The 24,995-nt window shown below is 44.0% G+C and overlaps 1 protein-coding gene across 2 annotated transcripts in view; it reads left to right on the top strand.

Annotated features, from left to right (window-relative positions):
- The window catches only part of LOC109868799 (metal transporter CNNM4), a 32,718-nt gene extending 9,564 nt beyond the window's left edge, over positions 1 to 23,154 (top strand). Inside the window, exons 3-7 of one of the 2 annotated variants that reach the window (XM_031803051.1) lie at positions 1,302 to 1,439; positions 1,871 to 2,040; positions 11,477 to 11,573; positions 21,836 to 22,011; positions 22,211 to 23,154. In XM_031803051.1, the coding sequence (XP_031658911.1) occupies positions 1,302 to 1,439; positions 1,871 to 2,040; positions 11,477 to 11,573; positions 21,836 to 22,011; positions 22,211 to 22,507 (878 nt within the window). In that variant the 3' untranslated portion in view covers positions 22,508 to 23,154. Of the gene's footprint in view, positions 1 to 1,301; positions 1,440 to 1,870; positions 2,041 to 3,497; positions 5,205 to 11,476; positions 11,574 to 21,835; positions 22,012 to 22,210 lie in introns of those variants that run through there. The other variant, XM_031803052.1, reaches the window with a different exon arrangement.
- The last annotated feature ends 1,841 nt before the right edge of the window (positions 23,155 to 24,995 follow it).

A 24,995-nucleotide genomic window follows, 5' to 3' on the forward strand; every position in this document is an offset into this window, starting at 1 on the left:
CTCTTTCTCTCTCTACTCTCTCTACTTTCTCTCTCTACTTCCTCTCTCTACTTCCTCTCTACTCTCTCTCTTCTCTCTACTCTTTCTCTCTCCTCTCGATCTACTTTCTCTCTCTCCTCTTTCTTTCTTTCTCTCCTCTTTGTTTCTGTCCTCTTTCTCTCTCTACTCTCTCCTCTTTCTCTCTCTACTCTTTCTCTCTCTCTACTCTTTCTTTCTCTGCTTTCTCTACTCTTTCTCTACTCTTTCTCTCTCTCTCTACTCTCTCTACTTTCTCTCTCTACTTCCTCTCTCTACTTCCTCTCTCTACTTTCTCTCTACTCTCTCTCTTCTCTCTACTCTTTCTCTCTCCTCTTTGTTTCTGTCCTCTTTCTCTCTCTACTCTTTCTCTCTCTTCTCTCTCTTACTCTTTCTCTCTCTACTCTCTCTACTTTCTCTCTCTACTTCCTCTCTCTACTTCCTCTCTCTACTCTTTCTCTACTCTTTCTCTCTCCTCTCTCTCCTTTCTCTACTCTTTCTCTCTCTTCTCTCTCTACTCTTTCTCTCTCTACTCTCTCTACTTTCTCTCTCTACTTTCTCTCTCTACTTCCTCTCTCTACTTCCTCTCTCTACTTCCTCTCTCTACTTCCTCTCTACTCTCTCTCTTCTCTCTACTCTTTCTCTCTCCTCTCGATCTACTTTCTCTCTCTCCTCTTTCTTTCTTTCTCTCCTCTTTGTTTCTGTCCTCTTTCTCTCTCTACTCTCTCCTCTTTCTCTCTCTACTCTTTCTCTCTCTCTACTCTTTCTTTCTCTCTCTGCTTTCTCTACTCTTTCTCTACTCTTTCTCTCTCTCTCTACTCTCTCCTCTTTCTCTCTCTCTCTACTCTCTACTCTTTCTCTCTCTCTCTACTCTTTCTCTCTACTCTTTCTCTCTCTCTCTACTCTTTCTCTCTCTCTCTACTCTTTCTCTCTCTCCTCTTTCTCTCTCTCTCTACTCTTTCTCTCTCTCATCTTTCTCTCTCTCTCTACTCTTTCTCTCTCTACTCTTTATCTCTCTCCTCTACTCTTTCTTTCTCTCTCTACTTTCCCTCTCTACTTTCTTTCTCTACTCTCTCTCTCTCCTTTCTTTCTCTCCTCTCTCCTATTTCTTTCTCTCCTCTCTCCTCTCTCCTCTCTCTACTCTTTTTCTCTCTCTCTACTCTTTTTCTTTCTACTCTTTATCTCTCTCTACTCTTTCTCTCTCTCTACTCTTTTTCTCTCTCTCTACTCTTTTTCTCTCTCTACTCTACTCTCTCTCCTCTCTCTCCTCTTTCTCTACTCTCCAGCTGACAATAGGAACAGAAAGAAGGTGGACCCTAACAAGAGAATGCGTGACTTCTCTGCCTTTAAGCACACAGAGAACGAATGCAGGGTGAAGATCTCTCCTCAACTGATGCTGGCTGCTCATCGCTTCCTGGCTACAGGTGAGTTGACTATCACCTGACAGGAAGTAGCTAGTAGTAAACACTTTTAGTATATTACCATACCATGGTATTATAGTTAAGAACTTAACACAGGTCAACCAGATGTCATGGCATTTCAGTGGAGATTTGTCGGTTACACTTGAAGGTTACACGCCTGAAGGTATAACGCGTTAACTTGTTATAAGCATTTGAGACTTTATAATGTCATAAAAAAAGTATTCTCTATATATCAACAGAATTGTTGGTGTTTAGTCAGGATGATGTTGAGATGATTAGACATCCTAAATGGGTCATACATCCTCATAACAAGTCTTACAGTCTGTAACTGCATACTGTTCATGTGTTCTACAGTTCTACTTAGTGTGACTGATTTGTCTGAATTGATGGTACAATCTGTAAGTGATTTCTGGGTCTGTCTCTCCCCCCAACAGAGGTGAGTCTGTTCAGTCCCAGTCAGGTCACTGAGAAGGTATTACTGAGGATTCTGAGGCACCCTGACGTCATCCAGGAGATCAAGTTCAACGACAGCGACAAGCGCTCTGCTCTGCACTACATCTACCAGAGAGGCAAACCTGTCGACTTCTTCATACTCATTCTGCAGGTACACAGTACATGCACACACGTAGTCCAACATGTAAAAACTTCAACACCAATGCAATATCTATCCTCATCTTCCAGCTAGACGGCTCCCTCACAGCTTTAAACACACAGACTGGATTAAGGTCAACAGTTTGATTCCTGTGGTGTGACTCAGGCTATTGGCTTTAGCTCTTTAAGTGTACAGCACTTGAGCACAGTGTATATGGGTGGGTGTGTCAGATGACTTCATGTGAAGCTTGCTCAGGGGCAGGCCTGCCCTTCACTAATTGATCCCTACTATGTAAGGAGAGACTGAGGGGGGAAGGGGAGAGAAAGGGAGAAGAGGGGAACAAGGAAGGGGGAGAAGGAGAGTAGAGAAGACGTGACTAGAGTCAGGTGGAAAGGTAAAGGAAGGAGAGGAGACAGAATGGGTCGAAGAGAGCGAGGATTGGATCTGACCCAGTATGTAGCTGCTGACCCTGGATCTGACCCAGTATGTAGCTGCTTACCCTGGATCTGACCCAGTATGTAGCTACTGACCCTGGATCTGACCCAGTATGTAGCTACTGACCCTGGATCTGACCCAGTATGTAGCTACTGACCCTGGATCTGACCCAGTATGTAGCTGCTGACCCTGGATCTGACTCCGTATGTAGCTGCTGACCCTAGATCTGACCCAGTATGTAGCTACTGACCCTGGATCTGACCCCGTATGTAGCTGCTGACCCTGGATCTGACCCAGTATGTAGCTACTGACCCTGGATCTGACTCCGTATGTAGCTGCTGACCCTAGATCTGACCCAGTATGTAGCTACTGACCCTGGATCTGACCCCGTATGTAGCTGCTGACCCTGGATCTGACCCAGTATGTAGCTGCTGACCCTGGATCTGACCCAGTATGTAGCTGCTGACCCTGGATCTGACACAGTATGTAGCTGCTGACCCTGGATCTGACACAGTATGTAGCTTCTGACCCTGGATCTGACACAGTATGTAGCTTCTGACCCTGGATCTGACACAGTATGTAGCTTCTGACCCTGGATCTGACACAGTATGTAGCTTCTGACCCTGGATCTGACACAGTATGTAGCTTCTGACCCTGGATCTGACACAGTATGTAGCTTCTGACCCTGGATCTGACCCAGTATGCAGCTGCTCTGCTACCACCATTCAGGAAGGTGTGTGTGGGGGGGGGTCATCTCCAGGAGGTCATTGGGATCACTGTACAACCTATTTTTCCAGACTAAAACAATGACAAAAACAAGATGAGATGCCCTTGGAAAATATGATACCCTTTACAAATTACTTTTCATTTTAGTCAATGAAAATGTGACGAGGGGAGAATACCATATGAGACTAATAGACAGTTAATTTGACATGAAGCTCCCTTTTCATTTCATGCAATCCTCTCGTTGGCAGAATTGACTTGTTTTAGTTGCGCGGTCTGATTGTGCTGTTCTGCCTGGCTCTCCTGCACAGCTCCCAGGAGGTCACTGCTCTGCCTGGCTCTCCTGCACACCTCCCAGGAGGTCACTGTTCTGCCTGGCTCTCCTGCACAGCTCCCAGGAGGTCACTGTTCTGCCTGGCTCTCCTGCACAGCTCCCAGGAGGTCACTGTTCTGCCTGGCTCTCCTGCACACCTCTCAGGAGGTCACTGCTCTGCCTGGCTCTCCTGCACAGCTCCCAGGAGGTCACTGTTCTGCCTGGCTCTCCTGCACACCTCCCAGGAGGTCACTGCTCTGCCTGGCTCTCCTGCACAGCTCCCAGGAGGTCACTGTTCTGCCTGGCTCTCCTGCACACCTCCCAGGAGGTCACTGTTCTGCCTGGCTCTCCTGCACAGCTCCCAGGAGGTCACTGTTCTGCCTGGCTCTCCTGCACACCTCCCAGGAGGTCACTTCAGTCACTCCTCAATCCTTTGAAGTGATGCGAAGCCAGGACCCTTCACTTGTAACTAACCTCAACTAGAAACAATGTTTACTCTCTCTCTTTCTGTCGTGGAGGATATGTTTGTTTTCATCACACCAGAAGCTCCATTCTCCCATCTGTTATTCATCTGTGTTGCCTCTCTCAACGCTTTTTTTCCTACGGGGAAAACGATAGCTATACTAGGAGTAAAGTAATACTTCTGCGATTTTTGGAAATGCTTACCCCCCCCTCAACAGGTATGATGGGAAGAAGATCTGAGTTGTTAATTGTTTAACCTGTAGCCAAGGCTTTATAGCCTATGTGGTTAAATGGAGCTGGAATTGGTTACAATCTGCCACAATATCAATGTTGCCAGCTAATTTATACGAAGCCACGTTGGACAAGACCTTCTGAATGTGAACATGATGGAAGTTAGAGGTTGAGGTTAGAGGCCTATATTCATTATTTAATAGAAAAAAATGCACAGATTTTACGTGACTAAAATGTCTTTGACTAAAACTAGACTAAAATTGTCCAGAGTTTTAGTCGACTGATAATAACTAAAACTAACGAAGGATGAAATGACTAAAATGTGACTAAGACTAAAAGGTATTTAAAGACTAAAAGGAATAGCTGCCAAAATGAACCCTGAGAGGGATGTGTTGAGCCAGGGCACGTTGACATTAAACCCTCAGTGTGATGTGTTGAGCCAGGGCACATTGACATTAAACCCTCAGAGTGGGATGTGTTGAGCCAGGGCACGTTGACATTAAACCCTCAGTGGGATGTGTTGAGCCAGGGCACGTTGACATTAAACCCTCATAGTGGGATGTGTTGAGCCAGGGCACGTTGACATTAAACCCTCAGAGTGGGATGTGTTGAGCCAGGGCACGTTGACATTAAACCCTCAGTGGGATGTGTTGAGCCAGGGCACGTTGACATTAAACCCTCAGAGTGGGATGTGTTGAGCCAGGGCACGTTGACATTAAACCCTCAGTGGGATGTGTTGAGTCAGGGCACGTTGACATTAAACCCTCAGTGGGATGTGTTGAGTCAGGGCACGTTGACATTAAACCCTCAGTGGGATGTGTTGAGTCAGGGCACGTTGACATTAAACCCTCAGTGGGATGTGTTGAGCCAGGGCACGTTGGCATTAAACCCTCAGTGGGATGTGTTGAGCCAGGGCACGTTGACATTAAACCCTCAGAGTGGGATGTGTTGAGCCAGGGCACGTTGACATTAAACCCTCAGTGGGATGTGTTGAGCCAGGGCACGTTGACATTAAACCCTCAGAGTGGGATGTGTTGAGCCAGGGCACGTTGACATTAAAACCTCAGTGGAATGTGTTGAGCCAGGGCACGTTGACATTAAACCCTCAGAGTGGGATGTGTTGAGCCAGGGCACGTTGACATTAAACCCTCAGTGTGGGATGTGTTGAGCCAGGGCACGTTGACATTAAACCCTCAGAGTGGGATGTGTTGAGCCAGGGCACGTTGACATTAAACCCTCAGAGTGGGATGTGTTGAGCCAGGGCACGTTGACATTAAACCCTTTTTAAATTTATTTTATTTTTATTTATTTAACCTTTATTTAAGGTAGGTGACTAAGGTAGGTGAAGAAGGGTGGGCTATTTACCAATAGACTATGTACAGCTGCAGCGATCGGTTAGCTGCTCAGATAGCTGATGTTTGAAGTTGGTGAGGGAGATAAAAGTCTCCAACTTCAGCGATTTTTGCAATTCGTTCCAGTCACAGGCAGCAGAGTACTGGAACGAAAGGCGGCCGAATGAGGTGTTGGCTTTAGGGATGATCAGTGAGATACACCTGCTGGAGCGCGTGCTACGGATGGGTGTTGCCATCGTGACCAGTGAGCTGAGATAAGGCGGAGCTTTACCTAGCATGGACTTGTAGATGACTTGGAGCCAGTGGGTCTGGCGACGAATATGTAGCGAGGGCCAGCCGACTAGAGCATACAAGTCGCAGTGGTGGGTGGTATAAGGTGCTTTAGTGACAAAACGGATGGCACTGTGATAAACTGCATCCAGTTTGCTGAGTAGAGTGTTGGAAGCCATTTTGTAGATGACATCGCCGAAGTCGAGGATCGGTAGGATAGTCAGTTTTACTAGGGTAAGCTTGGCGGCGTGAGTGAAGGAGGCTTTGTTGCGGAATAGAAAGCCGACTCTTGATTTGATTTTCGATTGGAGATGTTTGATATGAGTCTGGAAGGAGAGTTTGCAGTCTAGCCAGACACCTAGGTACTTATAGACGTCCACATATTCTAGGTCGGAACCATCCAGGGTGGTGATGCTAGTCGGGCATGCGGGTGCAGGCAGCGACCGGTTGAAAAGCATGCATTTGGTTTTACTAGCGTTTAAGAGCAGTTGGAGGCCACGGAAGGAGTGTTGTATGGCATTGAAGCTTGTTTGGAGGTTAGATAGCACAGTGTCCAAAGACGGGCCGAAAGTATATAGAATGGTGTCGTCTGCGTAGAGGTGGATCAGGGAATCGCCCGCAGCAAGAGCAACATCATTGATATACACAGAGAAAAGAGTCGGCCCGAGAGTTGAACCCTGTGGCACCCCCATAGAGACTGCCAGAGGACCAGACAGCATTCCCTCCGATTTGACGCACTGAACTCTGTCTGCAAAGTAATTGGTGAACCAGGCAAGGCAGTCATCCGAAAAACCGAGGCTCCTGAGTCTGCCGATAAGAATATGGTGATTGACAGAGTCGAAAGCCTTGGCAAGGTCGATGAAGACGGCTGCACAGTACTGTCTTTTATCGATGGCGGTTATGATATCGTTGAGTACCTTGAGTGTGGCTGAGGTGCACCCATGACCGGCTCGGAAACCAGATTGCACAGCGGAGAAGGTACGGTGGGATTTGAGATGGTCAGTGACCTGTTTGTTGACTTGGCTTTCGAAGACCTTAGATAGGCAGGGCAGGATGGATATAGGTCTGTAACAGTTTGGGTCCAGGGTGTCTCCCCCTTTGAAGAGGGGGATGACTGCGGCAGCTTTCCAATCCTTGGGAATCTCAGACGATATGAAAGAGAGGTTGAACAGGCTGGTAATAGGGGTTGCGACAATGGTGGCAGATAGTTTCAGAAATAGAGGGTCCAGATTGTCAAGCCCAGCTGATTTGTACGGGTCCAGGTTTTGCAGCTCTTTCAGAACATCTGCTATCTGGATTTGGTTAAAGGAGAACCTGGGGAGGCTTGGGCGAGGAGCTGCGGGGGGGGCGGAGCTGTTGGCCGAGGTTGAAGTAGCCAGGTGGAAGGCATGGCCAGCCGTTGAGAAATGCTTATTGAAGTTTTCGATAATCATGGATTTATCAGTGGTGACCGTGTTACCTAGCCTCAGTGCAGTGGGCAGCTGGGAAGAGGTGCTCTTGTTCTCCATGGACTTCACGGTGTCCCAGAACTTTTTGGAGTTGGAGCTACAGGATGCAAACTTCTGCCTGAAGAAGCTGGCCTTAGCTTTCCTGACTGACTGCGTGTATTGGTTCCGGACTTCCCTGAACAGTTGCATATCACGGGGACTATTCGATGCTATTGCAGTCCGCCACAGGATGTTTTTGTGCTGGTCGAGGGCAGTCAGGTCTGGGGTGAACCAAGGGCTGTATCTGTTCTTAGTTCTGCATTTTTTGAACGGAGCATGCTTATCTAAAATGGTGAGGAAGTTACTTTTAAAGAATGACCAGGCATCCTCAACTGACGGGATGAGGTCAATGTCCTTCCAGGATACCCGGGCCAGGTCGATTAGAAAGGCCTGCTCACAGAAGTGTTTTAGGGAGCGTTTGACAGGGAGCGCTCCGTAGCGGATACAGGCAATGAGGCAGTGATTGCTGAGATCCTGGTTGAAGACAGCGGAGGTGTATTTGGAGGGCCAGTTGGTCAGGATGACGTCTATGAGGGTGCCCTTGTTTACAGAGTTAGGGTTGTACCTGGTGGGTTCCTTGATGATTTGTGTGAGATTGAGGGCATCTAGCTTAGATTGTAGGACTGGCAGGGTGTTAAGCATATCCCAGTTTAGGTCACCTAACAGAACAAACTCTGAAGCTAGATGGGGGGCGATCAATTCACAAATGGTGTCCAGGGCACAGCTGGGAGCTGAGGGGGGTCGGTAGCAGGCGGCAACCGTGAGAGACTTATTTCTGGAGAGAGTAATTTTCAAAATTAGTAGTTCGAACTGTTTGGGTATGGACCTGGAAAGTATGACATTACTTTGCAGGCTATCTCTGCAGTAAACTGCAACTCCTCCCCCTTTGGCAGTTCTATCTTGACGGAAGATGTTATAGTTGGGTATGGAAATCTCTGAATTTTTGGTGGCCTTCCTGAGCCAGGATTCAGACACAGCAAGGACATCAGGGTTAGCAGAGTGTGCTAAAGCAGTGAGTAAAACAAACTTAGGGAGGAGGCTTCTGATGTTGACATGCATGAAACCAAGGCTTTTTCGATCACAGAAGTCAACAAATGAGGGTGCCTGGGGACATGCAGGGCCTGGGTTTACCTCCACATCACCCGCGGAACAGAGAAGGAGTAGTATGAGGGTGCGGCTAAAGGCTATCAAAACTGGTCGCCTAGAGCGTTGGGGACAGAGAATAAGAGGAGCAGGTTTCTGGGTATGGTAGAATATATTCAGGGCATAATGCGCAGACAGGGGTATGGTGGGGTGCGGGTACAGCGGAGGTAAGCCCAGGCACTGGGTGATGATGAGAGAGGTTGTATCTCTGGACATGCTGGTAGTAATGGGTGAGGTCACCGCATGTGTGGGAGGTGGGACAAAGGAGTTATCAGGGGCATGAAGAGTGGAACTAGGGGCTCCATTGTGAACTAAAACAATGATAACTAACCTGAACAACCGTATACAAGGCATATTGACATTTGAGAGAAACATACAGCGAGGCATGCAGTAATCACAGGTGTTGAATTGGGAAAGCTAGCTAAAACAGTAGGTGAGACAACAGCTAATCAGCTAGCACAACAACAGCAGGTAAAATGGCGTAGACTAGGCAACGGGGCCAACAGATAAAACAAACAAGCAGAATGGAGTACCGTGATTAATGGACAGTCCAGCGTGCATCAGCTATGTAGCCAAGAGATCAGTGTCCAGGGGGCAGCGGTGGATGGGGCAGGGAAGCTGGACTGGCGAGTGTTATCCAGGTAAAAAAAAAATAACAATGACTAAATAGCTTGTAGCTAGTTAGCTGGTTAGCTTCTGGAGGTTCTTGAGTGTGTTCTAAAAATAAAAAAAATAATAGCGATTCCGTATCACATTGGGTGAGGCAGGTTTCCGGAAGGTATAAACAAATTAAAAGTCAAAAGAGATAGAAAGTAAATATGGGTCCGGTAAGCGTTTGGGACGCGGCGATTCAGGCGGTTAGCAGGCCTGTGCTAACAAGCTAACAGTTTGTAGGCCCGGGCTAGACAAGGTAGCAGTTAGCGGACCGGAGCTGGACAAGCTAGCAGTTAGCAGGCCGAATTAGCAAGCAGGGAGATAGTGAGGGCTAGAGAGTTAGCCTTTGGGGGACGTCGCGATGGGGTGAGTCTGTTTATTCCTCTTCATGCGATGACATCGATAGACCGGTCGTGGGCCCGGGTATTGTAGCTCAGGAGTATGCTACGGTGGTAGCACAGGTGCTATGGCCGGGCTAGCTTCAAGCTAAGTGGGTGGAAACGCTAGCCAGGAGTAACCCGGGGTTGCGGTTTAGCTAGATAGCTAGTTGCTGAAAAATCCAGCTGAAAGATGTTCCGTTTGCGGTGGGAATCCGGGGATGAAAAATAAATAGGTCCGTTATGCTCTGGTTAGAGTCGCGTTGTACGAACAGGCGAGAGCTTTCCGAACTACAGGTTAGCTGATGACCGGTTAGCTGAAGACCGCTAGCATACCCGCTGGTTAGCTGGCTAGCTTCAGTTGAGTGGTCCCGAAGTAAATATATATACTTTAGGAATTTAGGAAAAATAGCTACATTGGGTGAGTCGGGTTGCAGGAGAGTATTTGGAAGCTTAGGTTTAGCAAAATGTTTTCAAAGAGATATGTGGAGAAAATATGTAAAAATATGTAAAAAACGAAAAAGAAACGATAAATACAGGGACACGACAGGACGACTTACTGCTACGCCATCTTGGAGCCCTCAGTGTGGGGTGTGTTGAGCCAGGGCACGTTGACATTAAACCCTCAGAGTGGGGTGTGTTGAGCCAGGGCACGTTGACATTAAACCCTCAGAGTGGGGTGTGTTGAGCCAGGAGGGCACGTTGACATTAAACCCTCAGAGTGGGATGTGTTGAGCCAGGGCACGTTGACATTAAACCCTCAGAGTGGGATGTGTTGAGCCAGGGCACGTTGATATTAAACCCTCAGTGGGATGTGCTGAGCCAGGGCACGTTGACATTAAACCCTCAGAGTGGGGTGTGTTGAGCCAGGGCACGTTGACATTAAACCCTCAGAGTGGGATGTGTTGAGCCAGGGCACGTTGACATTAAACCCTCAGAGTGGGGTGTGTTGAGCCAGGGCACGTTGACATTAAACCCTCAGAGTGGGGTGTGTTGAGCCAGGAGGGCACGTTGACATTAAACCCTCAGAGTGGGGTGTGTTGAGCCAGGAGGGCACGTTGACATTAAACCCTCAGAGTGGGATGTGTTGAGCCAGGGCACGTTGATATTAAACCCTCAGTGGGATGTGCTGAGCCAGGGCACGTTGACATTAAACCCTCAGTGGGATGTGCTGAGCCAGGGCACGTTGACATTAAACCCTCAGAGTGGGGTGTGTTGAGCCAGGGCACGTTGACATTAAACCCTTAGTGGGATGTGTTGAGCCAGGGCACGTTGACATTAAACCCTCAGTGGGATGTGCTGAGCCAGGGCACGTTGACATTAAACCCTCACAGTGGGGTGTGTTGAGCCAGGGCACGTTGACATTAAACCCTCAGTGGGATGTGTTGAGCCAGGGCACGTTGACATTAAACCCTCAGTGGGATGTGTTGAGCCAGGGCACGTTGACATTAAACCCTCAGAGTGGGTGTGTGACGCTGAAGCCTCAGCATGCACACCTGCACTGTGATATAATATTGATGAGATTGCCAGGGTTTTCTTTTACCCTGTTAGGAGAGCTCTCTCAAAGAAACGTAGCAGATAGATCAGACATCACTCTAGCAGTAGAAATACAATAATAAGCATCTATAATTATCATGTTATAATAACCCCATAAATCCATAATCCCAGGCAGAAGTCCTATCATCAGATGCTCAGGTTTAACTTGACTGTGTAAATCATGCATGGAATATCAATGGAGTTCGGATTCCAGCCTTTGTGGGTCGATCAGTGATCACACAACACCACTGAAACAGTAGACACTGCATGTCTCTGGGTGTGTTCATGTGTATGACATGAAGGTAGGTACAGGCACACTGATGAATGCTCTTGAAGTTTTACTGCACATACTCCAGGTGTACTCATCAGTGTGCGGGTACCTATCTTTATTTGGGTCACTGGGTGTGTGCGTTACTGTGTGCGTTACTGTGTGCGTTACTGTGTGCGTTACTGTGTGTTCCTCAGGGCCGAGTGGAGGTGGAGGCTGGAAACGAGAACATGAAGTTTGAGACAGGACCCTTCTCCTACTATGGAGTCATGGCACTGAGCACAGCATCACTGGGTGAGAGCACACACACACACACGTAGTGTACTGTATGCAGTATACGATCAGACAAAAGACAAGCAATGCACACATACAAACTGTCAAAGACAAACACAAAGTCTCTCCAACTTTCTCTGTCATACACACTGGCAGGAACACAAACAATAAACTTCAGTCAGACAGTTTTCCTGTTTTTCTAGTGGTGTTATGTTTTATTTCTGAAACACCAGCTTCCCTGACCAACATCCATAAATGTTCAACTCCAACACACACCAGAGTAGATAGTGCTGCTACTAGCACTGTCCACAGCTCACAATGAGGCGTGTGTGTTGGCAAAGCTCACAATGAGGCGTGTGTGTTGGCAAAGCTCACAATGAGGCGTGTGTGTTGGCAAAGCTGACAATGAGGCGTGTGTGTTGGCAAAGCTCACAATGACACGCTCACATGCAGCCCCACAGGAGGCTGCTGAGGGGAGGACGGCTCATAATAATATCCAGAACTGTGCGAATGGAATGGCATCAAACACCTGGAAACCATGTGATCCCATACCACTGATCCTGCTCCAGTCATCACCACGAGTCCATTCTGCCACCAGCCCCCTGTGGTGTGTGTGTAATAGGAGATCCAACAGAACACAGAAATGTGATCTACAGATGATGTATTAAACAGGTAGAAGGAAACACACACCACTGTCACCCTTAAAGGAGGAGGGGAAGGTGTTTATGACTAGGGTGGTGTGTGTGTGTGTGTGTGTGTGTGAGACGGCTTAGTTGGCAGGAAGGTGATGCTGCCACAGGGCTGGAACTGTGATACTAACTATGGGTAGTATCGGAACCTAACGTGTTACACACAATCCCTGATACAGAGAGCAGTGTTTAGTCCCACATGAGCTGGAGTTGTTGAAATAGGGGAGAAATGTATCTCGGAAACCAGATCTTTTTATAAACACTGCTTCCACCTAGTGGTCAGATACCAGTATGACCAGCAGAACTCCCTAAAAGATTTGACAATATAATCAGTGTACTGAGAGTCATAAAATGGAATTAAGTTAGGCTTTCTATGCTGTCAGTCCTGTAGATGGCACTACACATTCAGACATTAGCAGAGTAGGTTCTGCTTGTCGAAAGCCTTTTAAAGTTAAACCCAAATATTACCGTTACAGAACAACGGTCCTCTTCTCTCTCTGTCTTTCTCTTCTCTCTCCCCTCTGTCTTCCTTTCTCTTCTCTCTCTCCTCCGTCTTCCTTCCTCTTCTCTTTCTTCTGTCTTTATCTTCTCTCTCTCCCCTGTCTTTATCTTCTCTCTCTCCTGTCTTTCTCTTTTCTCTCTCCCCTGTCTTTCTCTTCTCTCTCTCCCCTGTCTTTCTCTTTTCTCTCTCCCCCGTCTTTCTCTTTTCTCTCTCCCCTGTCTTTCTCTTTTCTCTCTCCCCCGTCTTTCTCTTTTCTCTCTCCCCCGTCTTTCTCTTTACTCTCTCCCCCGTCTTTCTCTTTTCTCTCTCCCCCGTCTTTCTCTTTTCTCTCTCCCCCGTCTTTCTCTTTTCGCTCTCCCCCCGTCTTTCTCTTTTCGCTCTCCCCTGTCTTTCTCTTTTCGCTCTCCCCTGTCTTTCTCTTTTCTCTCTCCCCTGTCTTTCTCTTCTCTCTCTCTCCCCTGTCTTTCTCTTCTCTCTCTCTCTCCCCGTCTTTCTCTTCTCTCTCTCTCTCCCCCATCTTTCTCTTCTCTCTCTCTCTCCCCGTCTTTCTCTTCTCTCTCTCTCTCCCCCATCTTTCTCTTCTCTCTCTCTCTCCCCCATCTTTCTCTTCTCTCTCTCTCTCCCCCGTCTTTCTCTTCTCTCTCTCTCCCCCGTCTTTCTCTTCTCTCTCTCTCCCCCGTCTTTCTCTTCTCTCTCTCTCTCTCCATCTGTCTCTGTCTAATATCTCTGTAATAGTGGTCTCTGTTGTATGTGTATGCATGTGCTATATGCTATGTACTGCTGCCTACATGTCAAACTGTCCAACTCACATCAGTGTCTGATGTCACTCAGTTAAGCCCCTACCATTGGTCTGTCTGCCTCCAATCTGACAGGCCTTCATTGACCTTTGAAAATGACGAGTCACTCAGGGCGAAGCTGATATTGCACCCTATCCTCAATGTAGTGCACTAATTTAGGCCAGAGCCCTATGTGGCTAACCGTGGCCAAAAGTAGTGCACTATAGTAGGGAATAGGGTGCCATTTTAGACAGAGACTTAATGTATTGTTCACCAAATGTATATGATGTATAGAGGCGATCATGTCAAAGTGCTCTGTGAAGGAGAAAGGTTTGTGTGTCTTCAGGTCAGTCGGGCCGAGAGAGGCAGATTTAACTCCTACAGTGCTGTTACTGCCTACCGATGAGTAAACGAGAGCGTCTCTCTCTCTCCCCCTTCTGCCCACCCCTCTCTCAGCCGTCACTCCCCCTCTCTCCCCCTCAGTGGCGTCCCCCCCTCCACGACGCCTCTCCCTTAAGAGATTCTCTCTGTTCTCTCGCTTTCCAGGTAAAGAACCAACCAGCCTAAGAGGGGGGTAACATGGGGGAGGGGGGTGGTGTCACTTTATATGCCAAAATCACATTTAAGTTTCCCTCCCATCATCCTCTTCTTCAGAGCCCTGTTCCAGCAAGTACAACCTGCTAGACAAACAGCGTGGAGATCCACTAGAATATCTATCCCTTACATACAGGGCCAGTTAAACTAATGGTTTGTTTTACCTGTTGTTTTTAGTTTTAAGTAGAGTAAAACACAAACATTTGAACTCCCAAACGACTCTTAACTCCCAAGATCTATTCTTTCTCTGCTGGTTTTATTCCCTCTGGGAACCAGGAGTTACAAAGGTTTAGTAATCCAATCAGGCCCTCAATCCTCGAATGCTTTTCTCCAGAGCTTGATAGCAGACTCACAGTAGCCTGGACAAACCAGGCTGAACGCTGAAATAAATCAAACAATTGGCTAAACATTGAACGCCGGTCGAGATAACAGTCAGCGGCACTAATGCTAGTTAATAACTCAATTTTAGCATAACGCATATCTACGCTCCACTACACTCTCAGTGGAGTGGGGTGGTATTGAATTATTCATGCTTTGGTGACCGAGCCGGTCCTCTGCAGTCATCTCTCACTAGGAGGGACTGAGAGATGTGGTGCAGTTCTTACTCTGCTCAGTAATTGCGGATGCTGACAGCTGAGCCCCTATACAGTATGTGATGCTAACAGACCGTGTGCCACATCAGGTCACATCAGTGTGTTTGTCCCCAGTCAGCAGGACAGAGCAGAGGAGCCTGGGACAACATTACTCAGTTAGTGCCGTTGATGGGTCCTATTTCAATAAGGTTAGGGTTTACAAGTTATATATTATGTATCTTTCCTTTCTTCTTTAGAAAGGAGAAAGGAAGTATGGAAGGTTGGACAGTAGGGAGGAAGTATGGAAGTTTGGACAGTAGGGAGGAAGTATGGAAGGTTGGACAGTAGGGAGGAAGTATGGAAGGTTGGACAGTAGGGAGGAAGTATGGAAGGTAGGAAGGAAGTATGGAAGGTAGGACAGTAGGGAGGAAGTATGGAAGGTTGGACAGTAGGGAGGAAGTAGAGGCAGTAGGGAGGAAGTATGGAAGGTAGAACAGTAGGAAGGAAGTATGGAAGGTAGGACAGTAGGGAGGAAGTATGGAAGGTTGGACAGTAGGGAGGAAGTATGGAAGGTAGGACAGTAGGGAGGAAGTAGTGGCAGTAGGGAGGAAGTATGGAAGGTAGGACAGTAGGGAGGAAGTAGTGGCAGTAGGGAGGAAGTATGGAAGGTAGGACAGTAGGGAGGAAGTATGGAAGGTAGAACAGTAAGGAGTGTAAGTATTTTCATGATATTGGAGCAGGGTCAGGTACATAGAATGAGTGATACCAGTTTCTTTGGACCTTTGGAACTGCTGGACCACACAGTTCAGATTGAGGAAAAGGAAGGAGGATGGAAGGAACTTGCTGGATGGGGCTCTAGGTGGAGCCACTGCTCCACGGCACTCCCTCTCATCTCTGACCTTTAACCCCTGACCCCTTCTACCTAGTTGCCTTAACTACTGGTCTAGGTTCAGATGTTTTCTCATTGCCCTACTGGTTACATTTTGGGTAATCTTATCCTAGATCTGTGGTTAAAGACCGTCTTCTACCTTGCGCCACTACTACCTGATCCTGTCACTAGCATAGAATGTAGAGTTCTATGATCACTGCTCTACTTCTGACCCTCCCTACTTCCTATAACTGATAGTTCCCTAGACCATTCCCCTAGGCACTTGTGTAGATCTAAAAAGAGTAGATGGGTAGAGGCAATACGAGGCCAGTTTGACCCAGCCTACCCATAGACAAGGTGGGCTATACCTCATTACCTATCCAATGTTTTCAGAAGTGTGCCTAGAAGGAACGAGCTACACACTCCTTCACCCCACCCCACCCCACCTCCCCTAACCAACACACACACACTCATAATGTCCAGACCCCTTCCCCCTCCCGCCAAGCCAATCAGAGCCTCGTTTGCATGGCATGCAGATCCCAGGGCCATAAACTCAAGGAGATCAAACGCCACAGAATCCTGGTTGTTGATTGGTAGCCATGATACCATCATCCTTGGTCCTGGCTGTTGATTTGGTCCCCATCAGTCCCGATCCGTATATAACCACTTCCTCCTCTAATCATCAGTCAATCATACCCAACCTGTGTCTTGTGTTTCCATGTGTTTGTGTTGCATATACCTGTTGCTCTCTGCTGCTGTGTGCGTGCGTGCGTGCGTGCTGCGTCAACTGACTTCATCTGTGTCTGAATTAATGCTGTCAGAGCCATGAGATTCTGCTGTACAATCATGCTCTGATCTGTTATCATCTCCCATGTTCTAATATAAAATGTTATAATCTATTATGTTCTAAAATGTTCTCCTATATTATGTTATAATATATTATGTTATAATATTTATAATATATTATGTTATAATATATTATAATATATTATGTTTAATATCTTCTCCTATATTATGTTATAATATATTCTGTTATAAATGTTCTAATATATTCTGTTATAAAATGTTATAATTATATTATGTTATAATATCTTATGTTATAATCTATTCTAATCTATTATGTTATATATATTCTATATATGTTATATTCTGTTATAATATTATGTTATAATCTATTATGTTATAAAATGTTATAATATATTATGTTATAATATATTATGTTATAAATGTTATAATATCTTCTGTTTAATATATTATGTTATAAAATGTTATATTATGTTATAATATATTATATTATAAATGTTATAATATATTATGTTATAAATGTTATAATATATTCTGTTATAAAATGTTATAATATATTATGTTATAATATATTATGTTATAAAAAGTTATAATATATTATGTTATAAATGTTATAATATATTATGTTATAAAATGTTATAATATCTTATGTTATAAAATGTTATAATATATTATGTTATAAAATGTTATAATATTTATGTTATAAAATGTTATAATATATTATGTTATAAAATGTTCATAATATATTATGTTATAAATGTTAAATATATTATGTTATAAAATGTTATAATATATTATGTTATAAAATGTTATAATATATTATGTTATAAAATGTTATAATATTTATGTTATAAAATGTTATAATATATTATGTTATAAAATATTATGTTATAATCTATTATGTTATAAATGTTCTAATATATTCTGTTATAAAATGTTATAATATATTATATTATAAAATGTTTAATATCTTATGTTATAAATGTTATATTATGTTATAATATATTATATTATAAATGTTATAATATATTATGTTATAAATGTTATAATATCTTATGTTATAAAATGTTATAATATATTATGTTATAATATATATGTTATAAATGTTATAATATATTATGTTATAAAATGTTATAATATATTATGTTATAAATGTTATACTATATATGTTATAAAATGTTATAATATATATGTTATAAATGTTATAATATATTATGTTATAAATGTTATAATATATTATGTTATAAAATGTTATAATATATTATGTTTAAAATGTTATAATATTTATGTTATAAAATGTTATAATCTTTATGTTATAAATGTTATAATATATTATGTTATAAAATGTTATAATATATTATGTTATAAAATGTTAAATATATTATGTTATAAATGTTATAATATATTATGTTATAAAATGTTATAATATATTTGTTATAAATATTAGTTATAATATATTATGTTTAAATGTTATAATATATTATATTATAAAATGTTATAATATATTATGTTATAAATGTTATAATATATTATGTTATAAAAGTTATAATATATTATGTTATAAAATGTTATAATATTTATGTTATAAAATGTTATAATATCTTGTTATAAAATGTTATAATATATTATATTCTAAAATGTTATAATATATTATATTTAAAATGTTATACTCTCTTATGTTATAAAATGTTATAATATATTATGTTATAAATGTTATAATCTATTATGTTATAAAATGTTATAATATATTATGTTATAAAATGTTTAATATATTATGTTATAAATGTTATAATATATTATGTTATAAATGTTATAATCTATTATGTTATAAACTGTTATATATATTCTGTTATAAAATGTTATAATATATTATGTATAAAATGTTATAATATATTAGTTATAAAATGTTATAATATATCTATTATAAATGTTATAATATGTTATATATATTATGTTATAATATATTATGTTATAATATATTATGTTATAAATGTTATAATATATTATATATAAAATGTTATAATATATTATATTATAAAATGTTATCAATATATTATATTATAATCTTATGTTCTAAATGTTATAATATATTATATTATAAATGTTATAATCTATTATGTTATAATATATTATATTCTAAATGTTATAATATATTATGTTATAATATATTATGTTATAATATATTATGTTATTAAATGTTATAATATATTATATTATAATGTTATAATATATTTAATATATTATGTTATAATATATTATATTATATATCTTATAATATATTATGTTATAAAATGTTATAATATTTATGTTATATTTCTATTATGTTATAATATTTATGTTATAAATGTTATAATATTATGTTATTATAAAATGTTATCTCTATTCTATTATAAATGTTATAATATATTATATTATAAATGTTATAATATATTATGTTATAAAATGTTCTAATATAAATGTTATAATATATTCTGTTATATTATTTATGTTATAATATATTCTGTTATAAATGTTCTAATATTATGTTATAAATGTTATATATATTCTATTATAAAATGTTATAATCTATTATATATAAAATGTTATAATATATTATATTCTATATTCTCTGTTATAAAATGTTATAATATATTATATTCTAAATGTTATAATATATTATGTTCTAATCTATTATATTATAACTGTTCTATATATTATGTTCTAATATATTATGTTCTAATCTCTTCTGTTATTAAATGTTATAATATATTATATTATAATATCTTATAATCTTTTGTTATAAAATGTTATAATATATTATGTTATATTTATTTCTGTTATATCTCTTATGTTATAAAATGTTATAATATATTATGTTATAAATGTTTAATATATTCTGTTCTAAAATGTTATAATAATTTTATTATAAATGTTATAATATCTTATATTATAAATGTTTATATCATTCTATTATCCTGTTATCATCTATTCTGTTATCTATATTATATTCTAACTGTTCTCCTCTATTCTATTCTAAATGTTCTCTTCTATTATCCCCTGTTATCCTATATTATTCTACCTGTTCTCCTATATTCGTTATACAATGTTATAATATCTTCTGTTCTAATATATTATCCTATCTTCTGTTCTACTATCTTATATTATCCTCATCTTATCCTCTATTCTGTTCTACCCTGTTCTACTCTATATGTTCTATTTCTCTTATGTTCTCATATCTTCTATTATCCCTGTTCTCCTATTATATTCTAAAATGTTTCCTCTCTTCTATTCTCCCATGTTCTCCTCTCTTCTATTCTAACCCTGTTTAACTCTATTCTATTATCCCCTGTTCTCCTCTTTCTGTTCTACTATCTTATCCTCTCTTATGTTCTAAATGTTATCTCTCTTCTGTTCTCCCCTGTTATCCTCTCTTCTGTTCTCTTCTCTTATGTTCTCCTCTCTTATGTTCTATCTCTTATGTTCTCTTTATTTCTGTTCTCCTCTCTTCTGTTCTCCCCTGTTCTCTCTCTTATGTTCTCCCCTGTTCTCCTCTATTTATTATCACTGTTCTCCTCTCTTCTGTTATCCCCTGTTCTCCTCTCTTCTGTTCTCCCTGTTCTCCTCTCTTCTGTTCTCCCCTGTTCTATCTCTTCTGTTCTCCCTGTTATCTCTCTTCTGTTATCCTGTTATCCTCTCTTTGTTCTCTTTCTCTTCTGTTCTCTCTCTTCTGTTCTCTTTCTATTCTGTTCTCCTCTCTTATGTTCTCTCCTGTTCTCCTCTCTTCTGTTCTCCCCTGTTCTCCTCTCTTCTGTTCTCCTCTCTTCTGTTCTCCCCTGTTCTCCTCTCTTCTGTTCTCCCCTGTTCTCCTCTCTTCTGTTCTCCCCTCTTCTGTTCTCCTCTCTTCTGTTCTCCTCTCTTGTTCTCCTCTCTTCTGTTCTCCTCTCTTCTGTTCTCCCTGTTCTCCTCTCTTCTGTTCTCCCCTGTTCTCCTCTCTTCTGTTCTCCCCTGTTCTCCTCTCTTCTGTTCTCCCCTGTTCTCCTCTCTTCTATTCTCCCCTGTTCTCCTCTCTTCTATTCTCCCCTGTTCTCCTCTCTTCTGTTCTCCTCTCTTCTGTTCTCCCCTGTTCTCCTCTCTTCTGTTCTCCTCTCTTCTGTTCTCCTCTCTTCTGTTCTCCTCTCTTCTGTTCTCCTCTCTTCTGTTCTCCCCTGTTCTCCTCTCTTCTGTTCTCCCCTGTTCTCCTCTCTTCTGTTCTCCCCTGTTCTCCTCTCTTCTGTTCTCCCCTGTTCTCCTCTCTTCTGTTCTCCCCTGTTCTCCTCTCTTCTGTTCTCCCCTGTTCTCCTCTCTTCTATTCTCCCCTGTTCTCCTCTCTTCTATTCTCCCCTCTTCTCCTCTCTCCTGTTCTCTTCCCCTCTCTCCTGTTCTCCTATCTCCTCTCTCCTGTTCTCCTCTCTCCTGTGCTCCTCTCTCCTGTGCTCCTCTCTCCTGTTCTCTTCTCCTCTCTCCTGTTCTCTTCTCCTCTCTCCTGTTCTCTTCTCCTCTCTCCTGTGCTCCTCTCTCCTGTTCCCCTCTCTCCTGTTCCCCTCTCTCCTGTTCCCCTCTCTCCTGTTCCCCTCTCTCCTGTTCCCCTCTCTCCTGTGCTCCTCTCTCCTGTGCTCCTCTCTCCTGTGCTCCTCTCTCCTGTGCTCCTCTCTCCTGTGCTCCTCTCTCCTGTGCTCCTCTCTCCTGTGCTCTTCTCCTCTCCCCTGTTCTCCTCTCTCCTGTGCTCCTCTCTCCTGTTCCCCTCTCCTGTGCTCCTCTCTCCTGTGCTCCTCTCTCCTGTGCTCCTCTCCTCCTGTGCTCCTCTCTCCTGTGCTCCTCTCTCCTGTGCTCCTCTCCCCTGTGCTCTTCTCCTCTCCCCTGTGCTCTTCTCCTCTCTCCTGTGCTCCTCTCTCCTGTGCTCCTCTCTCCTGTGCTCCTCTCTCCTGTGCTCCTCTCTCCTGTTCTCCTCTCTCCTGTTCCCCTCTCTGTGCTCCCCTCTCCTGTGCTCCCCTCTCCTGTGCTCCTCTCTCCTGTGCTCCTCTCTCCTGTGCTCCTCTCCCCTGTTCTCTTCTCCTCTCTCCTGTGCTCCTCTCTCCTGTGCTCCTCTCTCCTGTGCTCCTCTCTCCTGTGCTCCTCTCTCCTGTGCTCCTCTCTCCTGTGCTCCTCTCTCCTGTGCTCCTCTCTCCTGTGCTCCTCTCCCCTGTGCTCTCCTCTCTTCTGTTCTCCCCTGTTCTCCTCTCTTCTGTTCTCCTCTCTTCTGTTCTCCCCCTGTTCTCCTCTCTTCTGTTCTCCTCTCTTCTGTTCTCCCCTGTTCTCTTCTGTGTTCTCCTCTGTCTGTGCACGTGCATGCATGTGTGTGTTTACCTAATATGTGTGTGTGCATGCATTCATGTTGGTGCGAGTGAATGTGTGTGTTCTTGTGTGAATGTGTATAGGTGTATTATCCCAAGCTCACCTTCTCTCTCCCTCTCCGTATCCCAGAGTTCCGTTCTCCTACTCACAGTAGTGGTCTGAACCGCTCGGCGTCGCTGAGCTGCACTGAGCGTGGCGCTCCCGGAGATTGCAGCTCGGTAACCGCTAGCAACACGCAGCTCACCACCTGCCAGTACACACCAGACTTCTACGTACGTGCTCTTACTGACCTGCAGTATGTCAAGGTAACACTCTCAACTTTAACCCCTGACCTTGACTTTTAACCTGCTTATAACTCTACATATATCTTAGTCACCTTCATGCTGACAGCACTATTCTGTCTAGTAGTCGCACATGCTTGGGTGAGGGTTTGTTTTTTAACAGGGCCTTGGTCTCTCTATACTCTCTCCTCCTCACTCTGTCGCTTTCTTCTCCTCACCTCAGATCACTCGTTCCCAGTACCAGAATGGTCTGCTGGCGTCCAGGCTGGACAGCACCCCCCAGTCACCCGAGGGGAGCCACCCCCACCTGGACAGCACCTCCGCATCCCTGCCCCCCATCACCACCCCCAGCCCTTCCCCGCACCCCTCTCCCCTTGGCCACCCCACCCTTCAAACACCCCCTTGCCATCCCTCAGCCCACCCCTCCTCCCACCGACCGTACCCCCCTTACCCCAAACCACCAACCCCAGCCAAGTCAATCCCCGCCCGGCTCTGCCCCAATCCACCCCTCCTCCCATAAAAGGCAAACCTCTGCCCAAGACAACCCCTTCCCCCTTCTCGGTGCACGCACCCCTCACCCACCTCTATCTTCCTCCTCATCCTCTCTCCCCCACCTGCCTCATCCCCTCACCTCTCTCCCCCTCAAATCCCCCCCTTCTGCGAGGCCAGGGGGGGAGAATGGGCCAGGAGAGGAGAATGGGCCAGGAGAGGAGAATGGGCCAGGAGAGGAGAATGGGCCAGGAGAGGAGAATGGGCCAGGTGAGATGACCTCTCTGCTCTCTGAGCAGCCACAGAACTGCCTGGGTGGCACACGCAGACCCAGCTACCCACAAACACACACACAACACCCTCACACACACCAACACCCCGCACACACACATGCACACCATCAGTCACGCACACACCGAGAGCACCATCTGACAACTACCCCTGCGGGGGTTTGCTAAGATGTGTTAAAATAAATACACACACATTATTCCATTCGTTCTCAAGTTCTGTTGGCCCTGACTGACACTATCCCTGGAGCACTGGAAGATTCTAAGGAGCAAGGTGCATTATGGGAATCCTCCTGGCCCCTATCCTCTGTCTCTCCTCTGTCCCCCATCCTCCCTCCCCTGCCCACTATCCTCCCTCCTCTGTCCACTATCCTCCCTCCTCAGTCCCCTATCCTCCCTCCCTCCTCTGTCCATTATCCTCCCTCCTCTGTCCATTATCCTCCCTCCTCTGTCCATTATCCTCCCTCCTCTGTCCATTATCCTCCCTCCTCTGTCCCCTATCCTCCCACCTTCCCCTGTCCATTATCCTCCCTCCTCTGTCCCCTATCCTCCCACCTTCCCCTGTCCATTATCCTCCCTCTGTCCATTATCCTCCCTCCTCTGTCCCCTATCCTCCCACCTTCCCCTGTCCCCTATCCTCCCTCCTCTGTCCCCTATCCTCCCTCCTCTGTCCCCTATCCTCCCACCTTCCCCTGTCCATTATCCTCCCTCCTCTGTCCCCTATCCTCCCACCTTCCCCTGTCCATTATCCTCCCTCCTCTGTCCCCTATCCTCCCACCTTCCCCTGTCCATTATCCTCCCTCCTCTGTCCCCTATCCTCCCACCCTCCCCTGTTCCCTATCCTCCCACCCTCCCCTGTTCCCTATCCTCCCTCCCTCCTCTGTCCCCTATCCTCCCACCTTCCCCTGTCCATTATCCTCCCTCCTCTGTCCCCTATCCTCCCACCTTCCCCTGTCCATTATCCTCCCTCCTCTGTCCCCTATCCTCCCACCTTCCCCTGTCCATTATCCTCCCTCCTCTGTCCCCTATCCTCCCACCCTCCCCTGTTCCCTATCCTCCCACCCTCCCCTGTCCCCTATCCTCCCTCCTCTGTTCCCTATCCTCCCTCCCCTGCCCACTATCCTCCCTCCCCTGCCCACTATCCTCCCTCCCTCCTCTGTCCATTATCCTCCCTCCTCTTGTCTCCTATCCTCCCACCCTCCTCTGTCCCCTATCCTCCCACCCTCCTCTCAAGATGGGAGGAGAAAGTGACCAGGAGCACTGGTGTGTTACGCAGTGCGGAGGCCAAGTGTGATGTATCTAGTCTCTGTCATACGGTTCTGTCTGTGTGTATGTGTGTGTGTGTGTGAATACATCTGTGTGTGTGTGTCAGCGTTACGGATGCTGCAGACACAGCCTGGGATCAGCTATGTGGGTGAGGAGGATAGAGGAGGGGGTGATATACACCCCAGCCTATAGTATGTTTATAGTATGTGTTAATTCTCTGCCCTCAGGTTTTGGGTAAAATATATAATGTGACCTGAAAAATATGTTTTTAAAGAGAAATGTAGAGAGAGACATGCATTTTTAGCTTAGTGTTCACTGTGAACCCTCACCCACACATCTGTACCTGTGTGTTCTCTCTAAAAACCTTCTGTCCCACTCCCCTCCCACATGCCCAGTTTCCATGGCAATGACTTTCGAACCCCCCCCCCCCCCCCCCCTAAATGGAACATTCTCATGAGGGAGTCCTAGAATCTTGGTTCATTTTTTTTGTTTGTCTGTTCTTTCTTTTTTCCAAAGATGACGATTTCCCCAAAAACCGAACTAGGAGGTTGTGAGTAGATGATTGTTAAAGATAGCGATTGTTGCGTTTGGGGTCTGTTTACACAAGGGCTCAACAGGAGAGTAAGGGTTTGCGTGTGTACCTCCTGGGCTGCATCTTATTTTGAGATATTTGTGGAATGAAACACACTAGAAGTGATTGATTACCTGACCCTGTCAGGCCTATCAGGCTGGGGTGGGGGTGGGATTACTGGAAGGGGGGAGTTGGCTGACTAATTGACTAACAGGTGGGTTTGTTTAACACAGACCCACCTCCTGACCAGAGATGTGAAGTGTATTATATTATGAATTATTTAAATATAAATAGTAATATTTATTTTGCATTACATATTACTTGGTGTGTGTGTATATATATATATATATATATATATATATATATAAGAGAGATGTATTTGATGTCAAATGTTT

The sequence above is a fragment of the Oncorhynchus kisutch genome, linkage group LG23 (assembly GCF_002021735.2).
Source record: "Oncorhynchus kisutch isolate 150728-3 linkage group LG23, Okis_V2, whole genome shotgun sequence".
Classification (NCBI taxonomy): domain Eukaryota; kingdom Metazoa; phylum Chordata; class Actinopteri; order Salmoniformes; family Salmonidae; genus Oncorhynchus; species Oncorhynchus kisutch.